Source organism: Camelus bactrianus, chromosome 10 (genome assembly GCF_048773025.1).
Source record: "Camelus bactrianus isolate YW-2024 breed Bactrian camel chromosome 10, ASM4877302v1, whole genome shotgun sequence".
Taxonomy (NCBI): domain Eukaryota; kingdom Metazoa; phylum Chordata; class Mammalia; order Artiodactyla; family Camelidae; genus Camelus; species Camelus bactrianus.
The window spans coordinates 10204427-10227603 of NC_133548.1; the positions used below are offsets into that span (position 1 = coordinate 10204427).

General features: G+C 40.1%; 1 protein-coding gene and 1 long non-coding RNA gene across 2 annotated transcripts in view; one reads left to right on the top strand and one right to left on the bottom strand.

The window, feature by feature from the left end:
* Window positions 1-23177, top strand: part of LOC123617235 (uncharacterized) — a 32141-nt gene that overhangs the window by 165 nt on the left and 8799 nt on the right. Inside the window, exon 2 of the long non-coding RNA XR_006725368.2 lies at window positions 98-178. This is a non-coding gene — a long non-coding RNA (uncharacterized LOC123617235). The remainder of the gene's footprint in view (window positions 1-97; window positions 179-23177) is intronic.
* On the bottom strand, window positions 6668-19808 carry LOC105070178 (membrane-spanning 4-domains subfamily A member 12). Its single transcript, XM_010956493.3, has 7 exons — window positions 19738-19808; window positions 14983-15270; window positions 11232-11369; window positions 10539-10595; window positions 8839-8955; window positions 7208-7318; window positions 6668-7010 (listed from the first exon to the last, which is right to left on the bottom strand). Exons 2-7 carry the CDS (start codon window positions 15247-15249, stop codon window positions 6891-6893), a joined length of 810 nt encoding a protein of 269 aa, XP_010954795.2. The 5' UTR covers window positions 15250-15270; window positions 19738-19808; the 3' UTR covers window positions 6668-6890.

Sequence of the window (23177 nt, forward strand, 5' to 3'; positions counted from 1 at the left end):
CAAGGAAAAATTTTGGCCACGTAGGCGCTTTAGAAAGTGTACGTATTGGAAAAGTCTAGTAGCTGAGTCATTGACTCCTCTTTCTCTTATTTTTCAGACGTTATGTGGTGAAAGGAAGAAATTAATGAAAAGAATATATAGCAAGACACTGGAATGACTTTGTGATCCACCGGCTGAGGTGAGTTTCGCTTTCAGGTTTTACCTGGCATCAGTTTTATATTTGACATGGACAGGAGTTAAAACAGTTTTTTTAAAAGAGATGTGAGAAATAGAGGTGGCAGCTAGAAGATAAAGAAGAGTCAGATCTGGGGACATGGATGAGGAAGTGGGGGGGAAAAACTGGAGTGTAAACAGTGTAATCATAAATGAACCGACATGTACAGATCTTCCTGTTATGCACGACTTACTGAGGTGTTAAAGTAACCGGAGAGCAGCTTCTGAATATTTATGAACTTTAATTTATTCCAGAAAAATTTACCTTGGTATTTTGGAAAAGTTAAAATTCAGGCTTGTGATGTAAATATTAGTGAATGATAGCCGAGTGAGCAAAACATTCCTGAAGAGAGACTGATTTTCTTTGATAAAGGAATTGCTGAAGTGCCACAGACACCTTTGGCCAAAGTACAACTACAAGTATATCTTAAAGCTGCAAAGAACTTTTATGGTAATTTTATGGCCTGAAAATCAGTTATAAACTCAGTTAACTATCTTCAGCCCCACAGCTAGCTTCCTTACATTGCAACTGTAAAAGTTCCCCCAATTAAAAGAAAAAAAAATATGCCAAGCTCTGCTGAAACCTTTACATTTTGTACTGGTCAGTATATCATTAAAAGTTTTAGTTTCATTTTTAAGTAATAAAATACCATAATTTATATCATTCGCATTTTTCTTTTGTGCTTTATCTGTCTATGAGCAGAGGGGCACCTGACAATATTAAGTAGTTCACATGCTAAAGAAACAGAAACTCACTTGAATGTACCTTTAACCTTAAGATTACAGATTTAGTAGAAATAAGAGTCAGTTCTGATAAGATGGTGCCCTGTTGTAACTTGCTGCCATGGTTGGTTGATTGATTGTGAGATAAGTGATACATCTTTTTCTTAAATATATATTTAAGGTTTAGCCAACAGTCTCTGGAAATTATCTTTACTTTGACCATTTTCTTGAATTGGGCCCAAATATGGATTCATTTTTGTTCTGTGAATATGAATACATATTCATTCACATGTATTCAGTAGGAACATAGGTGAGAATAGATGAGTCAGTCAAACTGAGAGACAGGACATCCTCTGATAATATCACAGATCAGTAAACCAAACTTACTTTTCTCTGTACCTATAACCTGGATTTGGAAATTCGGAATTCATTTATTTTTAGTTTTTTCCCTTTGAGCCTCAATAACTCTACATCTTCCACAAATAAATAGATAACTAGTTATGGTTTGACATCTAGTTTGACTTAACTTTTACTCTTTGTCATCTTAAATTTTTCTCCATATAGATTATGTTGTTAATTTCCCTCGAATTGGTTCTCAGGATACAAAAGACAAGAAACCCTGGGGAAACTAAGCAATTGGGTTTATTGTAGAAGCGCAATATGTATAAATATTTATATAAAGTAAGTGTGTATGTATATGTATACACATACATGCACACATACATACATATGTATAGTAAATTTCAGTTTTATATAGTCAGCGTTATTACTTAGTGATTATTTAATAAAATGCTAATGAACACAATTGACCCTTGAACAACAATGGGGGACCCTCATGCAGTAAAATATCCACGTATAACTTTACAGTCAGCCCTCCATATCCATGGTTGGGCATCTGTGGATTCAACCAACTATGGATTATGTAGTGTTGGATTGTGTATTTACATATTGGAAAAAAATCAGTATATAAATGGACCCATGCAGTTCAGTGTTATTCAAGGGCCAACTGTAGTTTAAAAGTTTTCTTTCTTCCATCCTTCCTCCCTCCCTCCCTCCCTCTCTTTCTCTCTTTCTTCCTATGTCCAGGCAATGTTACATGCCTTACATGTGTTTAAAGATAAACTGAGGTACATTAAAATCTTGAAGAGTTTGAGCAAACACTGATGTGAAGCTGACTGCACCAAACCAAAAATGGTTAGAAGCACTCTGCTGACAGGAACTAGGGGAAGGGTGTTTATAGAAGACAAGGGAGCAAAGCAAGGAAATTATTTGGTTGGCTATAGTTTATTTATTTATTTATTTATTTTTAACTTTTTTTTTTTATTGAGTTATAGTCATTTTACAATGTTGTGTCAAATTCCAGTGTAGAGCACAATTTTTCATTTATACATGAATGTACGTATATTCATTGTCACATTTTTTTTTCTCTGTGAGCTACCACAAGATCTTGTATCTATTTCCCTGTGCTATAATCTTGTTTATCTATTCTGCATATGCCTGTCAGTATCTAAAAATTTTGAAATCCCAGTCTGTTTCTTCCCACCCCCCGCCCCCTTGGCAACCACAAGTTTGTATTCTATGTCTATGAGTCTGTTTCTGTTTTGTATTTATGTTCTTTTTTTTTTTTTTTTTTTTTAGATTCCACATATGAGCAATCTCATATGGTATTTTTCTTTCTCTGTCTGGCCTACTTAGAATGACATTCTCCAGGAACATCTGTGTTGCTGCAAATGGTGTTATGTTGTCAGTTTTCATGGCTGAATATTATTCCATTGTATAAATATACCACTTGTTCTTTATCCAGTCATCTGTTGATGGACATTTAGGCTGTTTCCATGCCTTGGCTATTGTAAATAGTGCTGCTATGAACATTGGGGTGCAGGTGTCTTTTTGAAGTAGGGTTCTTTCTGGATATATGCCCAGGAGTGGGATTCCTGGGTCCTATGGTAAGTCTCTATTCCTAGTCTTTTGAGGAATCTCCATACTGTTTTCCACAGTGGCTGCACCAAACTGCATTCCCACCAGCAGTGTAGGAGGGTTCCCTTTTCTCCACAGCCTTTCCAGCATTTGTCATTTGTGGACTTCTGAATGATGGCCATTCTGACTGGTGTGAGGTGATACTTCATTGTAGTTATGATTTGCATTTCTCTGATAATTAGTGATATTGAGCATTTTTTCATATGCCTATTGTTCATCATGTGATTTTTATCCTTCCTTTTGTCAATGTGGTGTATCACATTGGTTGATTTGCAGGGGTTGAACCATCCTTGCATCACTGGACTACATTCCACTTGAGCATGGTATAGAACCCTTTTTTATATATTGTTGGATTTGGTTTGCTAATATTTTGTTGAGGATTTTTGCATCTATATTTATCAAAGATATTGGCCTGTAATTTTTTTTTTTCTGTAGTGTCTTTGTCTGGTTTTGGTATCAGAGTGATGGTGGCCCTGTAAAATGTGGGAGTGTTGTGTCCTCTTCAGTCTTCTGGAACAGTTTGAGAAGGATAGCTATTAGCTGTTCAGTATATGTTTCATAGAATTCCCCTGTGAAGCCATCCAGGCCTGGACTTTTGTTTGCTGGGAGTTTTTTTTTTAATTAAAAATTCAGTTTAACTACTAGTGATAGGTGTGTTTGTATTGTCTGTTTCTTCCTGATTCAGTATTGGCAGGCTGGAGATGGAGGGGCTAGAGCTGTTGCCGAGTGTGAGGTGGGGTTCCCCTCTACTTAGTGGCCATCACTGCCCTGTGTAGTGGAGGGTGGGGGGATTGGATCCCAAGTTGCTGGGGCAGAAGCCCTAAGGGACAGCTCTGTTGTCTTTAAGTTGGTGCTTTCCCCTCCCAGCACTGAGACCCTTGCCCCACAGTGGAGCAGTGTGGAAGCAATAGGCTCTCTGCTGCTGACAGGGCCTGAGTGGCGATGGGTCCGCCACAGACAGAGGTCCGAGCTGCCTCTGATGTGTCACCTATGCAGATGCCAGCAGTTGTTGCCCTTGTCTTGCTCAGGTGCTGCTCCAGGTCTGAATCCCTGGCTGAGCTCTCTCCTTGGTCCTGGCAGCCAGCCCTAGTTCCACTGCATTGCTGTGATGTGGAGTAAGCAGGGCTGGAGCGTTCCCTTGGTTCATGCTGAGGTGTGTTGGGGAGAGAGTGGGGAAACTGAGCATCTGCTAGAGCAGTCCTCAGTCTGCCCTCTCTGCTTTGCCTTGGGGGTTAACCAGCATGTGGGTGCTCCACACAGCGGAGTCTGGGCTTCCCACAGCCCTCCTGTTAGTCCCAGCAGCCCTCCAACCAGCCAAGGAGGCTCCTCTTCCCAGTATTGGACCCTGGACTGGGGTGCCCAGTAAGGTGCACCAGCCACTCCCCAAGGTGAATCTCCACCTGTGTAATCTCCCTTCCCTCTGAGTCTCTCCTGGGGGGCACAGGTCCTGACCTGATCACTTCTCTTTCTTTCTTACCCGATTACGTGTGTGTCTTTCTTACAGCCTTGGTTGTACAGGTGTTTTTGTGTCAGTTTCCAGTTAGTTTTCAGTGAGGACTGCTCCACATGTAGATGTATTTTAATGTGTCTGTTGTAGTGGCAGCAAGGGGATGCTGGGGGATGAGTTTCACATCCTCCTACTCCACCATCTTGAGCAATCTCCCTGCCAAATTTTAAAGTGTTGCTAAATATTTGGGGGAGTGGGAAGAGTTGTGAAAAATAAAGTTGTGAGTACAACTTAAACAGGGTAGAGCCCACGTGTGGAGAAGGAGATTGAGTGAAGCCAGCTGAGTACTGCTGAGCTGGTGGAATTGAGTAAACAGCTATCCATTTTTATTTTTTATTTTTTCCCCTTCACATTTTATTTTATTTTTTTAATTGTTGTATAGTCAATTTATAATGTGTTAATTTCTCATGTACAGCATAGTGATTCACTTGTGCATATATATTCCTTTTCATATTTTTTTCATTATAGGCTTTAGCAAGGTATTGAATATAGTCACTGTGCTCTACAGCAGGACTTTGTTGTTTATCTATGTTATATATAATAGTTAGTACCTGTAAATCCCAGTCTCCCAACTTATCCTTCCACCCCTCCTTTTTCCCTCTGGTAACCGTAAGTCTGTTTTCTATGTCTATGAGTCTGTTTCTGTTTTGTAATTAGGTTCATTTGTGTTATGTTTTTAGATTCAACTTACAAGTGATATCATATGGTATTTTTCTTTTTCTTTCTGGCTTACTTCGTATGACAATCTCCAGGTCCATCCATGTTGCTGCAAATGGGATTATTTTATTCTTTTTTAGTGGCTGAGTAGTTTTCCATTGTATATACATAGCACAATTTCTTTATCCATTCATCTAATGGACATTTAGGTTGCTTACATGATTTGGCTATTGTAAATGGTGCTATGAACATTGGGGAGCATGTATCTTTTTGAATTAGAGTTTCCTCTGGATATATGCCCGGGAGTGGGATTGCTGGATCATAGGGTAAGTCTATTTTTAGTTTTTTAAGGAATCTCCATACTGTTTCCATAATGGCTGCAGCAAACTACATCCCCACCAACTGAGTTGAGTCATGGGGTAAACAGTTGAGAATTGAGTGAACAGCTATCAGGAGTGGAGAGGAGGTGGGTTTGAGGAGAGGAGAAAACATTTCCACGTTATGAATTGTCTTGTAGAGAATAGCCTGGAGGGAGGAAGGCTTCGTTTTCATTACAAACGGAAGGGAGAAAGGCAGAAATAGCCAGTTGTAGGGAAATGCTGATGTCTGAGTGCTCTCCAGCCTGTGGGAATTAGAAGGACACACAGACAACACGGCCACATTAGCCTGGCCTGCACCCCCACCTGCGTGGGCACACCCCGGTTCTCTGCACATCCCCACTTCCAGAGTATTTCAAGGAGTTTTCACATTGTCCTCTAGCACAGCAGACCTCTGCTGAGCCTCGGCACCGTGTGTGGGGCCCCCACTTTCCATCTGCATCTCAGCCTTCTCAATCTTGGCAGCTGCTTTTCTGGACGAAGGCTGCTTGGCCCCAGGTGCGGTCTCCCAGCAGTCCCTAAGCTCCGAGCCCCCCAGGGGTGTTTCAGCAGCCTTGCATTTCCTTCCGTCCTCCTTACGGAGCAGGAGCCTGACTACAGTCCATGCACAAATGAGAGTACCTCTTTCTCCAAAGGGGTCAGACCCGTCCCGGAAGTCAGGCTGGGAACCGGGCGCCACGTCCCAGTGTTTCAGCTTCTGCTTCAGATACCTGAGCTCACAGCTTCCTCCAGACCTTTTCCTTGATTCAAATCACTCTTGCAAATAAATGCCTGGGAAGTCTCTACGAGCTTCCTCCCAATCACCTAAATTCAGGATATGTTTGGCCAGCATCTGCTCCATGGGAAAAGGGAACTGTTGTGACTGATTACTTTTTAGAGGGATGTGACAAATGCAAATGTTGTTTGTATGGATTCTGGAAAAATAATTCTTGTGTTTTGGTTTTTTTTTTTTTTTTTTTTTTTGTTTTTCTTTTTTTTTTTGGTTTCTGGCTTAACTATTTAAAAATTTTTAAAAAAATTTTATACAGTTTTTAAAGGTTGCTTTCCATTTATAGTTATTACAAAATTATTGGCTATATTCCCTGTATTGTGCAATACATCCACGAGCCCATCTTATACCCAGTAGTTTGCCCCTCCCCATCCCCACTGGTAACCACTAGGAAAGGGTAACATTAACAGGCATGTTTCTAACTTTAAGAGAGGTTCGGAGTCATTTGCAGCATGCTGGTCCTTTACTTTTGCCAGTGTGTGGTGGTGGCACGTAGGAAGAAACAGTAACAAGGAGATCTATCCAGTTATGATTCATGACAAACTAAGAGCAAATCTCCAAACAGTCTCTAAAGATCAGCAGTCATCGTGAGTGGTAGAGGCCAGCTTCTTAGGCAGTTTCTGCAGGTGGTTTTACCCCGTGAGATTGCATGATGTTCCTTTGTCTTTTAATACCCAGTGGTGGTAGGTGGGGTGAGCGCTAGGTGGCCATAATTTCTGGGAGGAACCGAGGGCAAGCCTGTGGTCAAGGGGCTGTTTGTATACACATTTGGAACAACCAGGACAGCCTGGAAAGAAAGAAGGAAGCAAGAAAATAGTTACTACAGTCCTATTCAGTACCCACCCCAACCCCGCCATGCTGGTTCCATCAGAGCTGAGGGCAGAGTGCGCTCTGGTAAACCCACAGTGGGGCTGCGCTGACACGTACGTGTATATTTCTCCATTACATACTCAGATTGCTTTACAGGGAAGAGGCCCAACTCACCCCATTGGTGTTGATGATTGCTTGGCTGGCATAATAGGCTGTGGTACAAGTTAGGCAGAACTCCAAGATGGAGAAGATGATCAGCATGGCTGAAATCCCTTTCCCAGCAAGCTGAAATCAGGAATAAACACACTGAAATTCTGACTGATCGGGGGGCTTCACTCAGGCTTCAGAAAGCTACTGACTCATCAGATGTGCTATTGCTTATCCTCGACTCGCTCTGGGATTATTTCTCGACTGTCATCACATGCTTATTTCAAAGGATTGTGAATTAATCTTGGAATTTCTTTAAAATGCTGGAAGACTTTTCTTTTCTCCAGTGGACTGTTTTATTTTGAAACATTGGAAAAGAAATGGACTTTTTTTTTCTTTGTAGTGGCTTTCTTTATATACATATGTATAGATTTATCTGCTCATTAAGAAAGAAATCAAGCAATATAAAAGACAACCAGTCATCTCAAACACCACTGCCCAGAAATGAGCAAAATTAACACTTGAGGCCTATTATTCCAGAACTCTGTCGATGGGCAAAAGGCAAACGGAAAAATGGATGCATGGAGAGACAGAAAGAGAGGAGAAAAAAGAGAGAGCAAAAGAGAGAAATACTACTCTTTAAGAATGGAATCATTTTGTACTTCCTATTTTGAAGTAAAAGCATTACTTGATTTTAAAAGAATAAAAAGATGTTAAGTTAAATTAAGTTTTGGAAATTCTGAAAGAAGTTGACGTCATTTTATAAGTTTCAGTTTTAAGCAGGATTAGATGGTTGTTGATTATGAAAAATGAGTGAGTAGCACTCTTATTTTGTCTCTCATTTTATTGCTCCCCTCCTCACCTTGCCTCCTGATTTTTGTGCTTTTCACTCATGTCCTCACACTGCTTCTTCCTGCCTTTCTGAATTCTTGATTTACTTTACCTCATGTGTGTTGAACATTACGACTTTTTTAGCAGCAGTGCCCATGTGTGTTATTGTTCTTTTACTGAGAGTATCTTCCTGTTACTTTTATACTTTCACAAGGATTTTATTGGAGGTGTTATTCATGAGCCACATTTTCTTTTCATCAGAACTTTCTAGACATTGCTCCATTATTTCCCCTCATTGGATGTTCCTGGAGGAGTGACTGAGTCCAGCTGATTTTTTTTTCCTGCTTGTAAGTCATTTTGTTATTCTGCCTAAAATCTCAAAGAATCCTTTTCTATACCTTGTGCCTTAATAAGGATACATATGTGTATCACTATATATCAATATTAATATCTATATCTGTATCTCACTTACTTTGCATCGCTTTCTCCTGTTACAGATTATTCCCATTCAGTCTATAAATTCCATTATTATTTTATTTCAGGGAATTTTTTTCACTCTTTCTGTACACTCTTTAGGAGTCTTCCCAGTTGTTCATGTGACTCACCATGAGATGGACCAGTAAAGAAGGCCCTTCTGCCCTAGTCCATCTGCAGAGGTAACTCTCCCACTTTATTCTCTAGTCCTAGAGATCACATGACTAGGAGTAGGGCTGGGATAGAAAAAGGGAGTTTCTGCTAGAGCTGCTGGGCAGTAATGAGAAATAAAAACAGACCCACTCCACGTGAGTGGGAAGAGTGGAGGCAATGGCAGACCATAGGATACTTACCACCGCCCAGTAGTCTTGATTAGGTTGCCCATTGATGCTCACATCCACCAGCAACAGAATCACCCCAATGAAGACAAAGACAGAACTGACAATATTCATTCCCAGGCTGCTTTTTATCTGATAGAGATGACAAGAAGAAGAAATAATATATAGGGTGAATGATAAATAAGAATCAATTAAATCTAATGGTTCTTATTCTCTGAAACTTTGAAAAAAAACTTGGAGGTTGAAATGATTTTTTTCTCCTCTGCCCTTCTGAGTAGTTACCACGAAAGCCATTTGGCATGCAGCATAAATGTAGGGTGTCTCTAAAATGTGTATAAAAACGTGAATAGGCCAAAGCAGAAGGTCATGTACAGTAACAATGATACTCCCTTTTTTACAACAATAAAATGACAAACTTTTAATGAGCACGTTTCTGTCACAGTCACTGTATTAAATTATTTAAATACATTATCACATAGAGCTCTTATAACCACCATATGCAGTAGTACTGTATAGCATTCCAGTTTTATAGATGGAAAAGTATATATACACGGAATCTTTGCTGATCAATTTAGGAATTTTGTTAGGCTTCTGGGGGTAGAGGTGTCTGGGCACAGTACAAAAGTTTCCCCAGCTGCTACAAGAAGATCTTGAAATTCAGCAGAGTAATTGTGAAACCCAGCCCTCGCTGAATTGTTAGGAGTTCTTCGGAATGCGCTGCTGCTTCAGCATGCCTGCGTCTTCCACAGGCTCCTGGAAACATGGCTTTAGGTATAATTTTAGTAGCTGTCTTCTCCCAATGGACAGATTCTCTGCTTGGACAAGCTTAGTTAGAGGGAAGCATCCCTAAATCATGCAGAGAGAGGGTGCTTTGTTTTGTTTTTGGAGCACAGCAGGAGTGGTTAATCAAGATTAGACTGATTTGATCTAATCTAATGTGAATTTAGTCTAGTCTAGTCCAATCTACTCTGGGAGAGCATGAGCAACACAATTCTATGTTCCTGTTCTCCCATTCTTCCCTCCTGTGCTGGATTAAATATAATCTTGAAACCACCTCTGCTCTAGTTGCCTCTAACTCTTGGCAAACCGTTTTATTTCTCCTGTTTCAGAAGTGGACTAGGAAACTGCAAAAGGTGGAGTGCTATGGCCAGGAGAATGGAAGGCCTGTCTCAGTGATGTATTTTTATGAACTCTTCTTAGGTGGTGAGCTGGGTGTTTTTAGTGGTGGTTTCAAGAACTATGATGCAAAAGTCAGATCTGAATAACAATAGGAGAGACACACAAATGAAAAAAATAAAGTTCCAAGGCAAGGCAGAACTGGGAAAGGGCCAATGAGTAGCAGCATCTTTGATACTGAAGTGTCAAGTACGTGTTTCTGGGCCCCTTGGATTCTACTTGGAGTTCCAGCAATGCTCACAATGTTCCCCCAGCTCAATGTGACCCCACTGAACCAGAGAGCCTCAGGAAACCCCATCTGTACTAATTTCCACTCTTGTGAATTAAAGAGGCGGGATGGGGAACTCTGCCATTTCCTGAGTGGCAAATCGTGTGGACGATGCGAAGACACACATATCATGGAGAGGCAACCAACAGATATTTTGGGGAAAAAAATGCCCCCCCTTCTCATTTTCTGAATCCACCTTCTCTGTTTTATTCCCCAAATAAATTAAATTAATCCTTAAAGGGGTTTAAAAAGTAGAAACATTCTAACTTACCAGGGAAGGGGAAAGCTGCTTGCATGCTGATATGCAGAGAGCTCCAGTAATAATGAACTGTAAAAACAGACAGATGTATTTGTGAAATGATGAGTTCTTTGGTTGTTCCTGGAAATTACTTCTCTCTATATCATCATATTAGTCTATTTATATTTCCCTCTCAAAAATTCTTCCCATTCTTCTCAATTTTTGGAGTAACACTCAAGAGATTATGACCTCTTGACTTCCTTTTTTGTCTCCTTAGTTTCTTTCATATAAAGAACTCATTCCCTTGTAAACTTTCTTTGTTCTGATGACTTCTGACCTCACTGTTCAGTCTCTTCTCATGATCAATTGCTATTTTAAATCATGTTCCCAATTACCTCCTTTTGCTGCTCTCCACCCAACACATACATTTCCATCCAAATTGTAATAGGGAAGTAAGACTTTGGTTTGCTAATTACTTGATCAGAGTAAACTTTATCGTGTGAGTTCAGGCTGCAAGTTAAAATAGAGAACAAAAGCTCTCCCTTATTAGATGTTAATTAGATATCTATCTATCTATCTATCTATCTATCTATCTATCTATCTATCTATCTATCTAAATTCTCCAGCCGATCAGATGCAGGGCTTATTAAAAGATGAGTTGTGCATAGACTGGGGACAGCTATCTTCGATGAACTGAGCAGGAGAATGTTCCAGCAGTCTACTCACAGAGAGGCCGCCCCAGAATGGATATCCGCTAATAAAGGAAAGGGAAGCAAAACCCAAAACATTTCTGTAAGTGACGTTCATTAGACCCAAAATAATTCCGAAGCCAATGTGCATCGATCCAATTATGATCTGGATTGCCTGGAAAAAGAAAATAGACACTTAAAAACTGCTCCTTCAAAAAAAGTATGAAAACAAATATATATATGTATGTATATGCAAGACTGGAATATTGTGCTGTTTATGAGAAATTGACACATTGTAATTGATTATACTTCGATAATAATTAAAAAAATTTGCTCCTTCATCTTCAGGCACCCCTGAAACATGACTGTCATTGCTGCTGTTGCTTGTTTATTGTCAACTCTGCCAAGACTTACGGGTGGCATTGAGCTGCACCCCTACAGGAGGTGGGCCATTAAGATTTTGACTACACTAGCATCAGGGACTCGGCATAAGGCCTTGATTGAGATATTTGGGGATGCTTGTGCAGGTGGCCCAAGGAGAGTTCTTTAGAAAGTGCTACTGCTTACTCGTGCGTCAGAATCCCTGAGAGGCTCCAAGACTCTTAGAAAAAATGCTTTAACTGTGACTTCGATGGCTATCTTTTGTAAACAGACCAGTTCTCTGCTTGTTTAATCTCAGATATGGAGAAAGTATCAATGAAGGAAAAAACAAATATTAGGCATTAACTACATGCTTAGTAATATTCTAAACACTTGACACTTATTGTACATGTAATCCTTCCAACAATGGGATGGAGACAGAGATACAAAGAAATTAGGTGTCGGTCTTAGTCTGTTCAGGCTGCTGTAATAAAATACCACAGACTGAATGGCTTATAAACAGAAGAAATGTATTGTGCACGGTCCTGGAGGCTGGGAAGTCCAAGTTCAAGGTGCCAGCAAGGTCAGATTCTGGTGAGGGCTCTCTTCCTGGTTCATAGCTCACACCTCTCTGTGTCCACATGTGGTGCAAAGGGCTGGGACTCTCTCAGGAGCCTCTTTCATGAGGCACTAATCTCATTCATGAGGGCTCCACCCTCATGACCTAATAAGCACTTCCCAAAGGCTCACCTCCTAATACCATCATCTCTGAGAGTTAGGATTTGAACATACGAATTTGACAGGGTGACACAAATATTCAGACCATAGCAGTGCCTGAAGTCACACATTTGCTGAGGGGCAGCTCTGGGAATTTAATATAGCAGAGTGACTCCAGAGCCCACATCTTAACCATTCAGTGCAGCCTTCCCTCAGGCTCGGCTCAGCTCCACCTCTTCCATGAAGTCTTCTTGATTACCCCAGTCAATTTAAGCTATCTTTTTCCGCCTAAATTTCTGTTGTATATTACAGTATAAATCACACAGCATATTACTGGTTTTGTGCTCATTTACACGGTTTGTCAATTGCAGGTATATGAAATTTCCTTACTGGCGTATCCATATGTTCTCAAAGACAGTGGATACATCTTTGTACCTCTTAGCGCACCTTCCTTCATCCCAGATAAACAGATTTGCGAGAGATAACTGTTGCTACATTGGACCAGAAGGTACACTGTTTCTTCCCAAGTTAACATCTTATCTATCCAGGAAGACTGCAAATACAAGGATTGCTGTTTATTTCTTCAGTAAAGCGCTACCACATACAATTAAATTGAATCAGAATTAGACAGAGAGAAAAAAACCACACAGCTTCCTAAATAATGCTGATAGATTAATATTTTTTGACAATGAAGTTGAGACACCAATAAAGCCTATGAACCTTCTCACCTCAACAACTGTTCTTATACATCCATACATTCACACACCCCACATTTGCTTATAACTTCAGAAGTGTCCTGGCTTTTAGCCAGTTGTGGGTCTCGGTTGAAGAACTCTGGCATTAGACATAATTACTTGGTTTTGCAACCTCTTCTCTAGAGCAGCAATTGCAGCATCTGGCTCTAAGCTTTCCATCGTCATCCTTGCCATCATCTTGATGAGGAGCAATTAGATCTGGATTAAAACTGGCCTTTCTTTGGCCTAGTAGGACCCTGGAGGTACCATGTACTGATCAGAATTGCTTGTTGGCCAGACTTAGTAAGTTAGTCTTTTCATTCCTTCTGGACTTTTGGCCACAGACCCACTTTAAGCTCTGGGTCAGTTGTGACAGATGGTCCACTCACATTCTCCTGCCAGGGGCCCCTGCACCGTTGGGTGACCAGGGGCTATTAACAGCACAGATGTACAGTCTTCGGGGAGAAGAAGGTGCTTCTGTTAGCCGAATCTTTTAAAAAGACAAAACAGCACTTTAAAGCACTTTTATTGAGCACCTCTTTGGTACCAGGCAGAATGTTCTAGTGACTCTACCGTGAGACTAAAAGCCAAAGCCTCCTGTCCTGCAGGCCGCACAGAATCTGATCCCCTCTGCCCTCCTTCTGACTCCCCACTCCATCTGTCATTCTGTTCTGCTTTACTCGCCTCCTCCCTGTTCTTCAGACACGCCACACACATTTTCCTCTACAGACCTTTGGCTTTGCCTGGAACCTGTTGCCCTGACATCTGCGCGGCTCGCCCATCACGTCAGGGCTTTGCTCAGATGTCATCTTCTAAGGAAAACCTGCTCTGGCCAGCTTGAAATCGCTACCCCTCACTGCCTGGAACCGCTTATCCCTCCCACACTTCTTGATTCTCTCCATATCTTTGATCACCTTCTAACACACACTGGACTTCAGTTCTTTATTGTGTATGTAGGCTGATTTCCCCCGGTAGGTTCTCAGGTCCGCAAGGGCGGAGATTGTGCCTGTTTGGTTCTCGGCAGTATCCCCAGCACCTGTGAGGGGTCAGTTGGACCATGTGCTAGTTTGTCCCACTTCCTCAGTGGGAGCAGGGAATTTCCTCTATTTGCAGGAGGAGGATCTAAGCGGCCACCTCCCAGCTTAGGTCTGCCTGTTGGAGGGGGACCAGGGCACATTTTTTCTTTCCTAAGGTGGCTAGAAGAGTTTCTGGCACATAATGGGCACTCAGTCTCATTTACTGAATGCTCTAGCAGAGAAGTTAGAGCTGCATACAGGGAGGGACAGTGCTATTTGGTGGAATTGTGTTAATGGCGTGAAAAGCACAGCAAAGGGACTAACAGCTCTGCCTCTGGAAGTGGAGTCTTCCTGTACAAGGAAGGCGTGATTTACAGTGTCTCTCCATAGACTAGATTATGAAGGGTCAAAGTGCCCCTTGTGGAGAGAACTTGGCAGTTAGGTCGTAACATCTCCAGGGGCACTGGAAGGGCACGGCAGATGGAATGGCCCCTGATTCTTTCACATCCAGTTTCCCCAGATGACCCATTTGTAGTTCTATTTGTAAAGCAGCCATCAATGTTCATATTAATGTGAATTTATCTCTATACAAATACCAGGCTTGAAACTAATTCAGAGACAGGATTTGAGGGTACCCAGAATACCCTTTGTAGAAATGAGACCAAGCTAGAAATACTGGTATTCCCATAATGTCAATGTTACTGAATTGTCCTGCTGGGAAGAATCTTTTATCACCCGTTAGATTTTTGCTTGAATCTAAAATGAAATGAGCTCAGGGTGAAGTCGATAGGCAGACTGATTATTTCTACCCAGAAGGGATACTGTTTCCAGAGTATCATTCAGAACTTTTTAATGATTGGGTGTATGCCACAAGATCATAAACTTCTCTCCACCTATAATTTATAAATACAATAAACCCTTACAAATGCAACATTAAAATTCTAGTAGTAAGTAGACTTACCCCAATTGTCTTTGCTTCTTCTTTAAAGTTCGTGGCTCTTGTTCCGATAATTGGGTTTACCATTTGTATATTTCCTTGACTCTGCTGACTGTTAGTGACGATTCCAGGGGAAGTGATAAAGGGAGGCTGACTACTCGGAGCTTGGTTTCCCAGGTGGTTGAAACTCAGAGGCTGTTGAGACCCAGGAGCCATCGAGTTGCTTGGTGGGTAAGGACTGAGTGTGGTTTCATACACTGTGGAGTGGTTGGTTGACTTGGATGACATCATTATGTCCTAAGTATTATGAAACTTAACAAGAAGAGAAACTTACCCAGATAAGAAACTAAAGATAATCTTGTCAAATATCAATTATCCTTGCAAATGGAGGAAAGCAAGTGAGCAGTTGATGGGCAATGACAACCAATAGAAACATGATTCTTATTTGACTTGAGGATCCTGTACATCCTACAGTTTGAAGGAAGTGAAGGAAGGGAAGAGGGGGATAAGTTTACTTTCCAATTGCTATTTGATTTTGCAAAGTATTTATATATATATAAGATATATATATCTTCTGTGAGTTTACTGCATCTGAAGAACAACAGAGAGAGGGAAGAGAGGTGGTAGGCAGAGTAACACACCCTCCCTCTCCCCCCAGAGATGTCCACGTTCTAATGCAGGAAACTGAATACGTTAGGGGACGTGGCAGAGGGATTTAAGGATTTATGGTTGATAATGAGCTGACCTTAAAACAGGGAGAGTTCCCTGGATTATTTGGGGAGGCCCAGAGGAGTCACAGGAGTCCTTAAAAGTGGAAGAGAGAGGTAGAAGAGAGTCAGAGAAAGAGATGTGATGATGGATGTTGTTGAGTCAGAGAGATGTTGTGCTGCTGACTTTGAAGTCAGAGGAAACAGGCCATGAGCCAAGGGACGTGGTGGCATCTAGCAGCTAGAGAAAGCAGGAACAGATCCTTTCCTAGAGAGTTCAGAAGGGAATACAGCTCTGCTGACACCTTGGTCTTAGCTCAATGGAACTGGTGCTGGATTTCTGACCTACAGAGCTGTCAGGTGATGAATTTGTGTTATTTTAAGCCAGTAAGTTCCTGGTAATTTGTTATATCAATAAATAGATAATGAAGACAGGGGCCAAGAATACAACTGGATGGTGAGAAAGGCAGTCCAAGATTTAAAATTATTTGTCAGTACTTTTACAAGTAGATAATTCACATGTGATCCATTAAGTTGATTCTCTTGTTCTTTAAGAAAAATACTCTTGAGATTCCCTACTCATTTTTGACCTGCAGGCATAGGACATCTCAAGTCCTTGGTGGCCAAGGGGAATTTTGTTGCAAATAAACCAGCACTCGATACGGAGAGCAATCACTGTTACCCCTTGGGAAAAGAAATCATGACACTTAAAAAATTTTTGTCATCATTGTCCTTAGATTCCTTTTTTGAGACCTCCTCTCCAAACCATTTTCTTGTACGTTGTGAATGTCAAGAAGGTAGTCCTGAATGCCCTCATCCTTGGTATGAAGTGTGAGTAGCTTGCTGAAGCTTTCCAGCACTGGTGTTTTAACAGGGGCAGTTATTCAGACCATGTCCTCATAGAATCCTGAAATTTCAGGGTAGGGAAGAGCCTCTCCAATTATCCTGTCCCATTCCCTTGGTTTATAGAAAAGAAATGGAATCTGTGAAAGGTGAAACACCTCAGTCAAGGTTACCCGGGAAATGTTTGGCAGAGCCAGGAATAGACCATGGGCTCTTGTCTGTGGGTGGTAGTCCCCCTCCAGCTGCTCTGCTTATCCTGGGGGCTGACAGAGTGTGTCTTCACCTGGTGACAGGTGGCAGGGTATTGACTCTGCACCTGCAACTGCCCAACAACAAAACTACTGTTTGTGGAGATGTTGTGGAGAGGACTTTATAAACCAGACTGACTTCTTAGTCACTCAGTAGTTAAGTTAGGAAGGGCTCTGCTCAGCGAGCCCCAGGTGAACGCTTACCAGTGGCACCGTGGGGCCTGTGAACTCTGGGTTAGAATTCTGACTCCTCCAACCAGCTCTGTGTCTTTGGCAAGTTTCTTAACCACTCTTTGCCTTCGTTTCTTGTCTATAAAATGAAGGTAATAAGGGTGTCTTCCTTATAGGGTCACTTTGAATATTAAAGAGTAATTCCATGTAAAGTGTTTAGAATTGTACCTGTTACAACTCCATGGGTTGGCTGTGTTATTAATGCTGTGTTAAGTAGGTGAGATATATTATCTCTTAGTCTTTACAAACACTCAAGAGATAGGCACTTACATCATCCCCACTTCACAGTGAGGCAATTGAATCTAGAATCTACACTTACTTACCCTAAGCTCCTCAGCTGCTTGATACAACTAAAAAAGGTCGAAAACTCAATATAAAGGTAGAAGACACATGTTGGAAACGTCTGATTACAAGGGGATTACTTTTTCAAAGTAATTTTAATCTACAGGCAGTTATTTCTAACAAGAAAAAAGAATCAACTCCATAGCTGTGATTCTTGGAGTGACTCACTATAGTTCTCAAATTTTAACGTTTGAGAGTACAAAGTTTTTATATCCCGTGGGTCTGGTTTCTGTGGCCATTTAGTGTTCAGGCTCTCATCTGCTTCTTCATTAATCCCCCATCTGCTACTTCACTAAACTCTGGGGCCTCGAGCAATTTTCTTGACCAGATCCCTGTTAGTCCCTGTGTCCCGACTGTAGAGTGAGACTAGTGATGCCGATCCAAGGGGCTGGTATGAAGATCAGACAATCCTAATTCTCGTGAAGTTGGTGAACAGCTGTTGGCAAGGGCTTAATAAAAGGTAACTGTCATTCTATTATTAGAGCTCCAAATCTTCTGTCCCTGCTTAAACAGTGGCTGTGGCCGTATGAAAAGTTTATAATAGAGCTTGAGCTTCAAAAGGTCAATGCCAAGATCAAGGAGATAGGAGATGAGGACTCGGGACAGTAATTAACCAGAACAAGAATTTTTAAAAGTGTTTTTTAAAGTGTTAAACAATTAAACTGTTTTTACATATATGTGATCTCATTACCTCCTATTTCAGTTATTGATCATTGTAATTTTTTCGGTCTCATTGAGTCATTTGATAAGAAAACTCCAGGCTTTCCATCTACTTAACATTTTTTGATTTCATATCTGCTATTTAGTTTCTGGATCAAGGCTTGTGAGTTCCATATAGAACCTAGATTATTAATATTTATAAGGATCATGCTGGGGGGTGGAGGTATTTAGCTCAGTGGTAGAGCGCATGCTTAGCATGCATGAGGTCCTGGATTCAATCCCCAGCATCTCCATTAACAACAACAACAAAAATTTAAAGATTATGCTGGTCTCAGATTCATTTTTCCTGGGTCAAGTTTTGGTCTTATGAAAAAGATTATGGAGCTGAGCCAGTCTCAATCATTTTAGTTTATACCAAAGTGACTTAATGTGTAAATAACCTTACTAGTTATGTATAGTTTGGTATAAAGGGAAGAAAAAATGCTTAGAGGAATAACTAAGTGATTATCTAGTTGAAATAAGGATAATCCTATAAATGATGGAAGAAAAAGGAAACCAGTGCATAGGCTCTTTTCTTAGATTCTACCTATTAGTGCAATTTTTATCTTAATCTTTGGTAAAATACTTACTATTGATTGTCTTTTTTTCCTAAAAATTAGAGCAACTGCATTTATTTTTAAGCAAAGGAACACATCAAAAAACAGAAGGGCCAATGAGATCAAAAAGAGAAAACTGTAGCAATAAGAGGAAAGCTCACCAATTTGCTCTGATTAGATAATTTCAAATAAAAACTGGAAAGTTTATTTTTTTCTAGTTGCCTTCTACCTCTCTTCCACATTAATTTCTCAGAGTGAAGATGACTACTGTCTTTTGAGAAGACACTGTAACATATAGTAAAACAATCCCAAGTCATTTCCGCATTATCACCCAGTACATTGGCAAATAAAAATACTGACCTAGTGCAAGTGAGTGATTTTTTCCCCACCTACTTTTATTTTTGCCATAAAAAAGCACGTTAATTAACATGTATTACGAAACCAAGTGCTCCAGTATTTCTGTGTGGTCAGGTAGTCTCCACGTTATCAGCACTTGCTGACAATGGGACATTGCTTCCTCCATGATTTATATTCATGGAATGGCATAAATTTGAACCTCCTATGTCACCTTTCTTAGCATGAGCTTTTTTTTGAATTTTTTAAATTGATTTACAGTATTAGTTTTAGGTGTACCACATAGTGATTCAATATTTTTATAGATTATACTCCACTTAATGTTATTACAAAATAGCGTCCATATTTCCCTGTGCTGTAAAATACATCCTTGTTGCTTATTGATTTTATCCATAGTCGTTTGTACCTCTTAATACCTCTGTCTTGCCCTTCCCCCCTTCCGTCTCCCCACTGGCAACCACTGGTTTGTTCTCTATGTCTGTGAGTCTGTTTCTGTTTTATACATTCATTTGTTTTAATTTTTAGATTCTACCTATAAGTGATAACATACAGAATTTGTCTTTCTCTAAGTGTCTTTTACTTGCTCTATAGCACCTGACATTCTCTTTCATGTCTCTCCTGGTTTTCATCCCTCTCATGGTTTCTCCTCCCTTACTATCTACTTGCCCAACAGAAAGCCAAGAGTTGGCACCACCTCTCCAGCCCAGGGATGGCGTGCCTCAGGGAGCCCGCGCCAGGTGGGCCAGATGCACCTAGATCTGCGTGAAGAGACAGGCAAAGATGTGTCAGTGGACTTACTCTGTTCCTTTGGTACCTCTGCGCTCTCTCTTCCTCTTCTCCAGGCTCTGTGCCAGTCTGTGACACTCCCCTGTATATTATCAGTGCTTTTTGTTTCCTTATTTCCAACCAACCTAACTTTATTTAATTCCAAAGTTCTTTTAGACTTGATTCCTTTACCCTGAGTGGATGCGTAGGCCGGTTTGCAAACTTTGGAATGAGCTGTCCTTTCGCACCTTCCCCTCCCTCATACTGGGAAGCCTTTTCTGACACCCTGTTTCAGCAATTCATCTTGTAAAGTTATAGGATAACTTCTTTCTTTTAATTAAAAAATGGATTCTGGAAAGTTTAATTTGTGGATCTTCTTTTGATAGGATATAAAATGCACAAGGTGATTGGTAATAGCTTCTTGCAGATGTGTAAGGTCAAAGCCATCATTCACTTCTTTGCTAGTTGTTGTTAAATTAGGCTCCCTGCGATCACCATCCATAAACATTCTGGTTTTCTAACTTTCTGGTGTTTGTTTTTGCCCCTTCACCTTACCTGCCATTGTAAAACACATTGCTTAGGCCTTCTGCCCAATTTTTGATTGAGTTGTCTGTTTTCTTGTTATTGAATTGTTACAGTCAGAATTGGCATCATTAAAAAGTCCACAAATGATAAATGCTGGAGTGGAGAAACAGAAACCTTCCCACACTGGTTGGTGGGAATGTAATTTTTTGCGGTCACTGTGGAAAACGGTATGGAGGTTCCTTAAAAAACTAAAAATAGCATTACCATGTGACCCAGCAATCCCACTCCTGGGCATATATCCAGAGGAAACTCTAATTTGAAAAGATACATGCACCTCGATGTTCATAGCAGCACTGTTTACAATAGTCAAGACACAGAAGTAACCTAAATGTCCATCAACAGATGACTGGATAAAGAAGCTGTGGTATACATATAAATGAAACACTATTCAGCCATAAAAAAGAATGAAATAATGCCATTTGCAGCAACCTAGAGATTATCTACTAAGTGAAGTAAGTCAGACCAAGAAAGGCAAATAGCATATGTTATTACACTCATATGTTGAATCCCCCCAAAAAAGGCACAAATGAATTTATTTACAAAACAGAGACTCACAGACACAGAGAACAAACTTATGGTTCATTTGTTCTTGAGTGTACTCTGCCTCTGTCTCCACTCTTCCTGGTTGGCTCTCATTGACCTTCAGACCCAGCCAGACCCAGTTCTTTACAAGTTCCCTGCTCTGGGACAGAGTCTGACACACCTGGACACAGAGATCTCAAACCCTTACACACTTCCTGACTGTATGACCTTAGTCAGATTTCTCGCCATGCTGACTCAGCCCCTCCCCATCTATAAAATGGCAGTTAAATCTATTACAGGGTATTTCTGAATGTTAAAGGAGATTAATGTAAAACCAGATAGTGTCCCATAAACAGCACTTGACATTACAACATGTGACATGTTAAGGTTGGTTTGTCAACCGTTACCCACCCCCGCCATATGAAAATTTGAAAAAATGGAAGCCTTACTTATAACATTATTCAATGAGAAAATTCTGTGGAGAACATTGGAAATAGGAAGTGAAGTATTTGTGTTTCCCCAGATAAGAAGATAGTTTGGTCTCAACTTTTCAAAAATGTGACTATTACCGGACTCACTTATTTGATTGATATGTTCAATATTTAAATGATCTTAATAATTCTAAGGCCTAGAAGGAATGTGATATGTTTTTTCCCCCGTTTTTATTGAAGTATAGCTAAATTACAATGCTGTGTTTATTTCTAGTGTTAAGCATAGTGATTCATTTATACATACATATTCCTTTTCATATTCTTTATCCTTATAAGGTACTAAAAGGCATTGAATATATAATTCCCTGTGCTATACTGTAGGACCTTGTTGTTTATCTGTTTTATATATAATAGTATCTGCAAATTCTGAACTCCCAATTTATCCCTCCCCACCCTCTTTCCCCCTTGGTAACCATAAGTTTATTTTCTGTGTCTGTGAATCCGTCTCTGGTTTGTAAGTAAGTTCATTTATGTCCCCTTTTTTTTTAAGATTCCATATATAAGTGATATCATATGGTATTTTTCTTTCTGGCTTACTTCACTTAGTATGACGATTTCCAGGTCCATCCATGTTGGTCCAAATGGCATTATTTTATTCTTTTTTATGGCTGAGTAGTATTCCATTGTATATATACACCACATCTTTATCCAGTTATCTGTTGATGGACATTTAGGTTACTTCCATGTCTTGACTATTGTAAATAGTGCTTCTATGAACATTAGGGTGCATGTATTTTTTCAAATTAGAGTTTCCTTTGGATATATGCCCAGGAGTGGGATTGCTGGGTCACATGGTAATGCTATTTTTAGTTTTTTGAGGAATCTCCATACTGTTTTCCACACTGACTGCACCAAATTACATTCCCACTTAGAGTGTTGGAGGGTTCCTGTCTCTTCACACCCTCTTCAGTATTTATCGTTTGTTGTCTTTATAATGATGGCCATTCTGACCTGTGTGAGGTGATACCTCACTGTAGTTTTGATTTGCATTTCTCTGATAATTAGCAGTAATAAGCATATTTTCATAAGCTTGTTGGCCATTGTATGTCTTCATTGGACAAATTCTCTTTGGGTCTTCTGCCCATTTTTTGATTAAAAAGTGGTTTTTTGTTGTTGTTTTTGTTGTTGTGTTGTGTGAGCTGTTTGTATACTCTGGAAATTAAACCCTTGTCAGTCCCATCATTTGCAAATACTCCTCCCATTCTTTAGGTTGGCCTTTCTTTTTGTTTATGGTATCCTTTGCTGTGCAAAAGCTTATTAAGTTTAATTAGGGTTATGGGGGATGGAGAAGTAAATAGGGATAAATAGAGTTTGGGATTTGCAGATACTAACTACTATATACAAAATAGATAAACAACAAGATCCTGTTTAGCACAAGGAACTATATTCAATATCTTGTAATAGCCTATGATGATAAAGAATATGAAAAAAGAATATATATATATGTATAATTGAATCACAATGCTGTACATCAGAAACTAATACAACATTGTAAATCAACTATACTTCAATTAAAAAAAAAAAAGAACAAAGAATGGATGCATAGGGCTTCCATGGTGTAACTTTTCACAAGGCTTTGGAAATTGCATGTCATCTAAACCTGAGCAGCACCCTCAAGTGGCAAGCATGGTACAGAGAAGCAATTGTGACATGATGGTGATGGATTTCACCACCAGATGTCCTTCCTCGTTAATCTTTGCACTCTTCTTTCTTCTTTTCTTCACCTTTCTTTCTTTCTAAACATTTTTTATTGATTTATAATCATTTTACAATGTTGTGTCAAATTCCAGTGTTCAGCACAATTTTTTGGTTATACATGAACATATATATATTCATTGTCACATTTTTTTCTCTGTGAGCTACCATAACATTTTG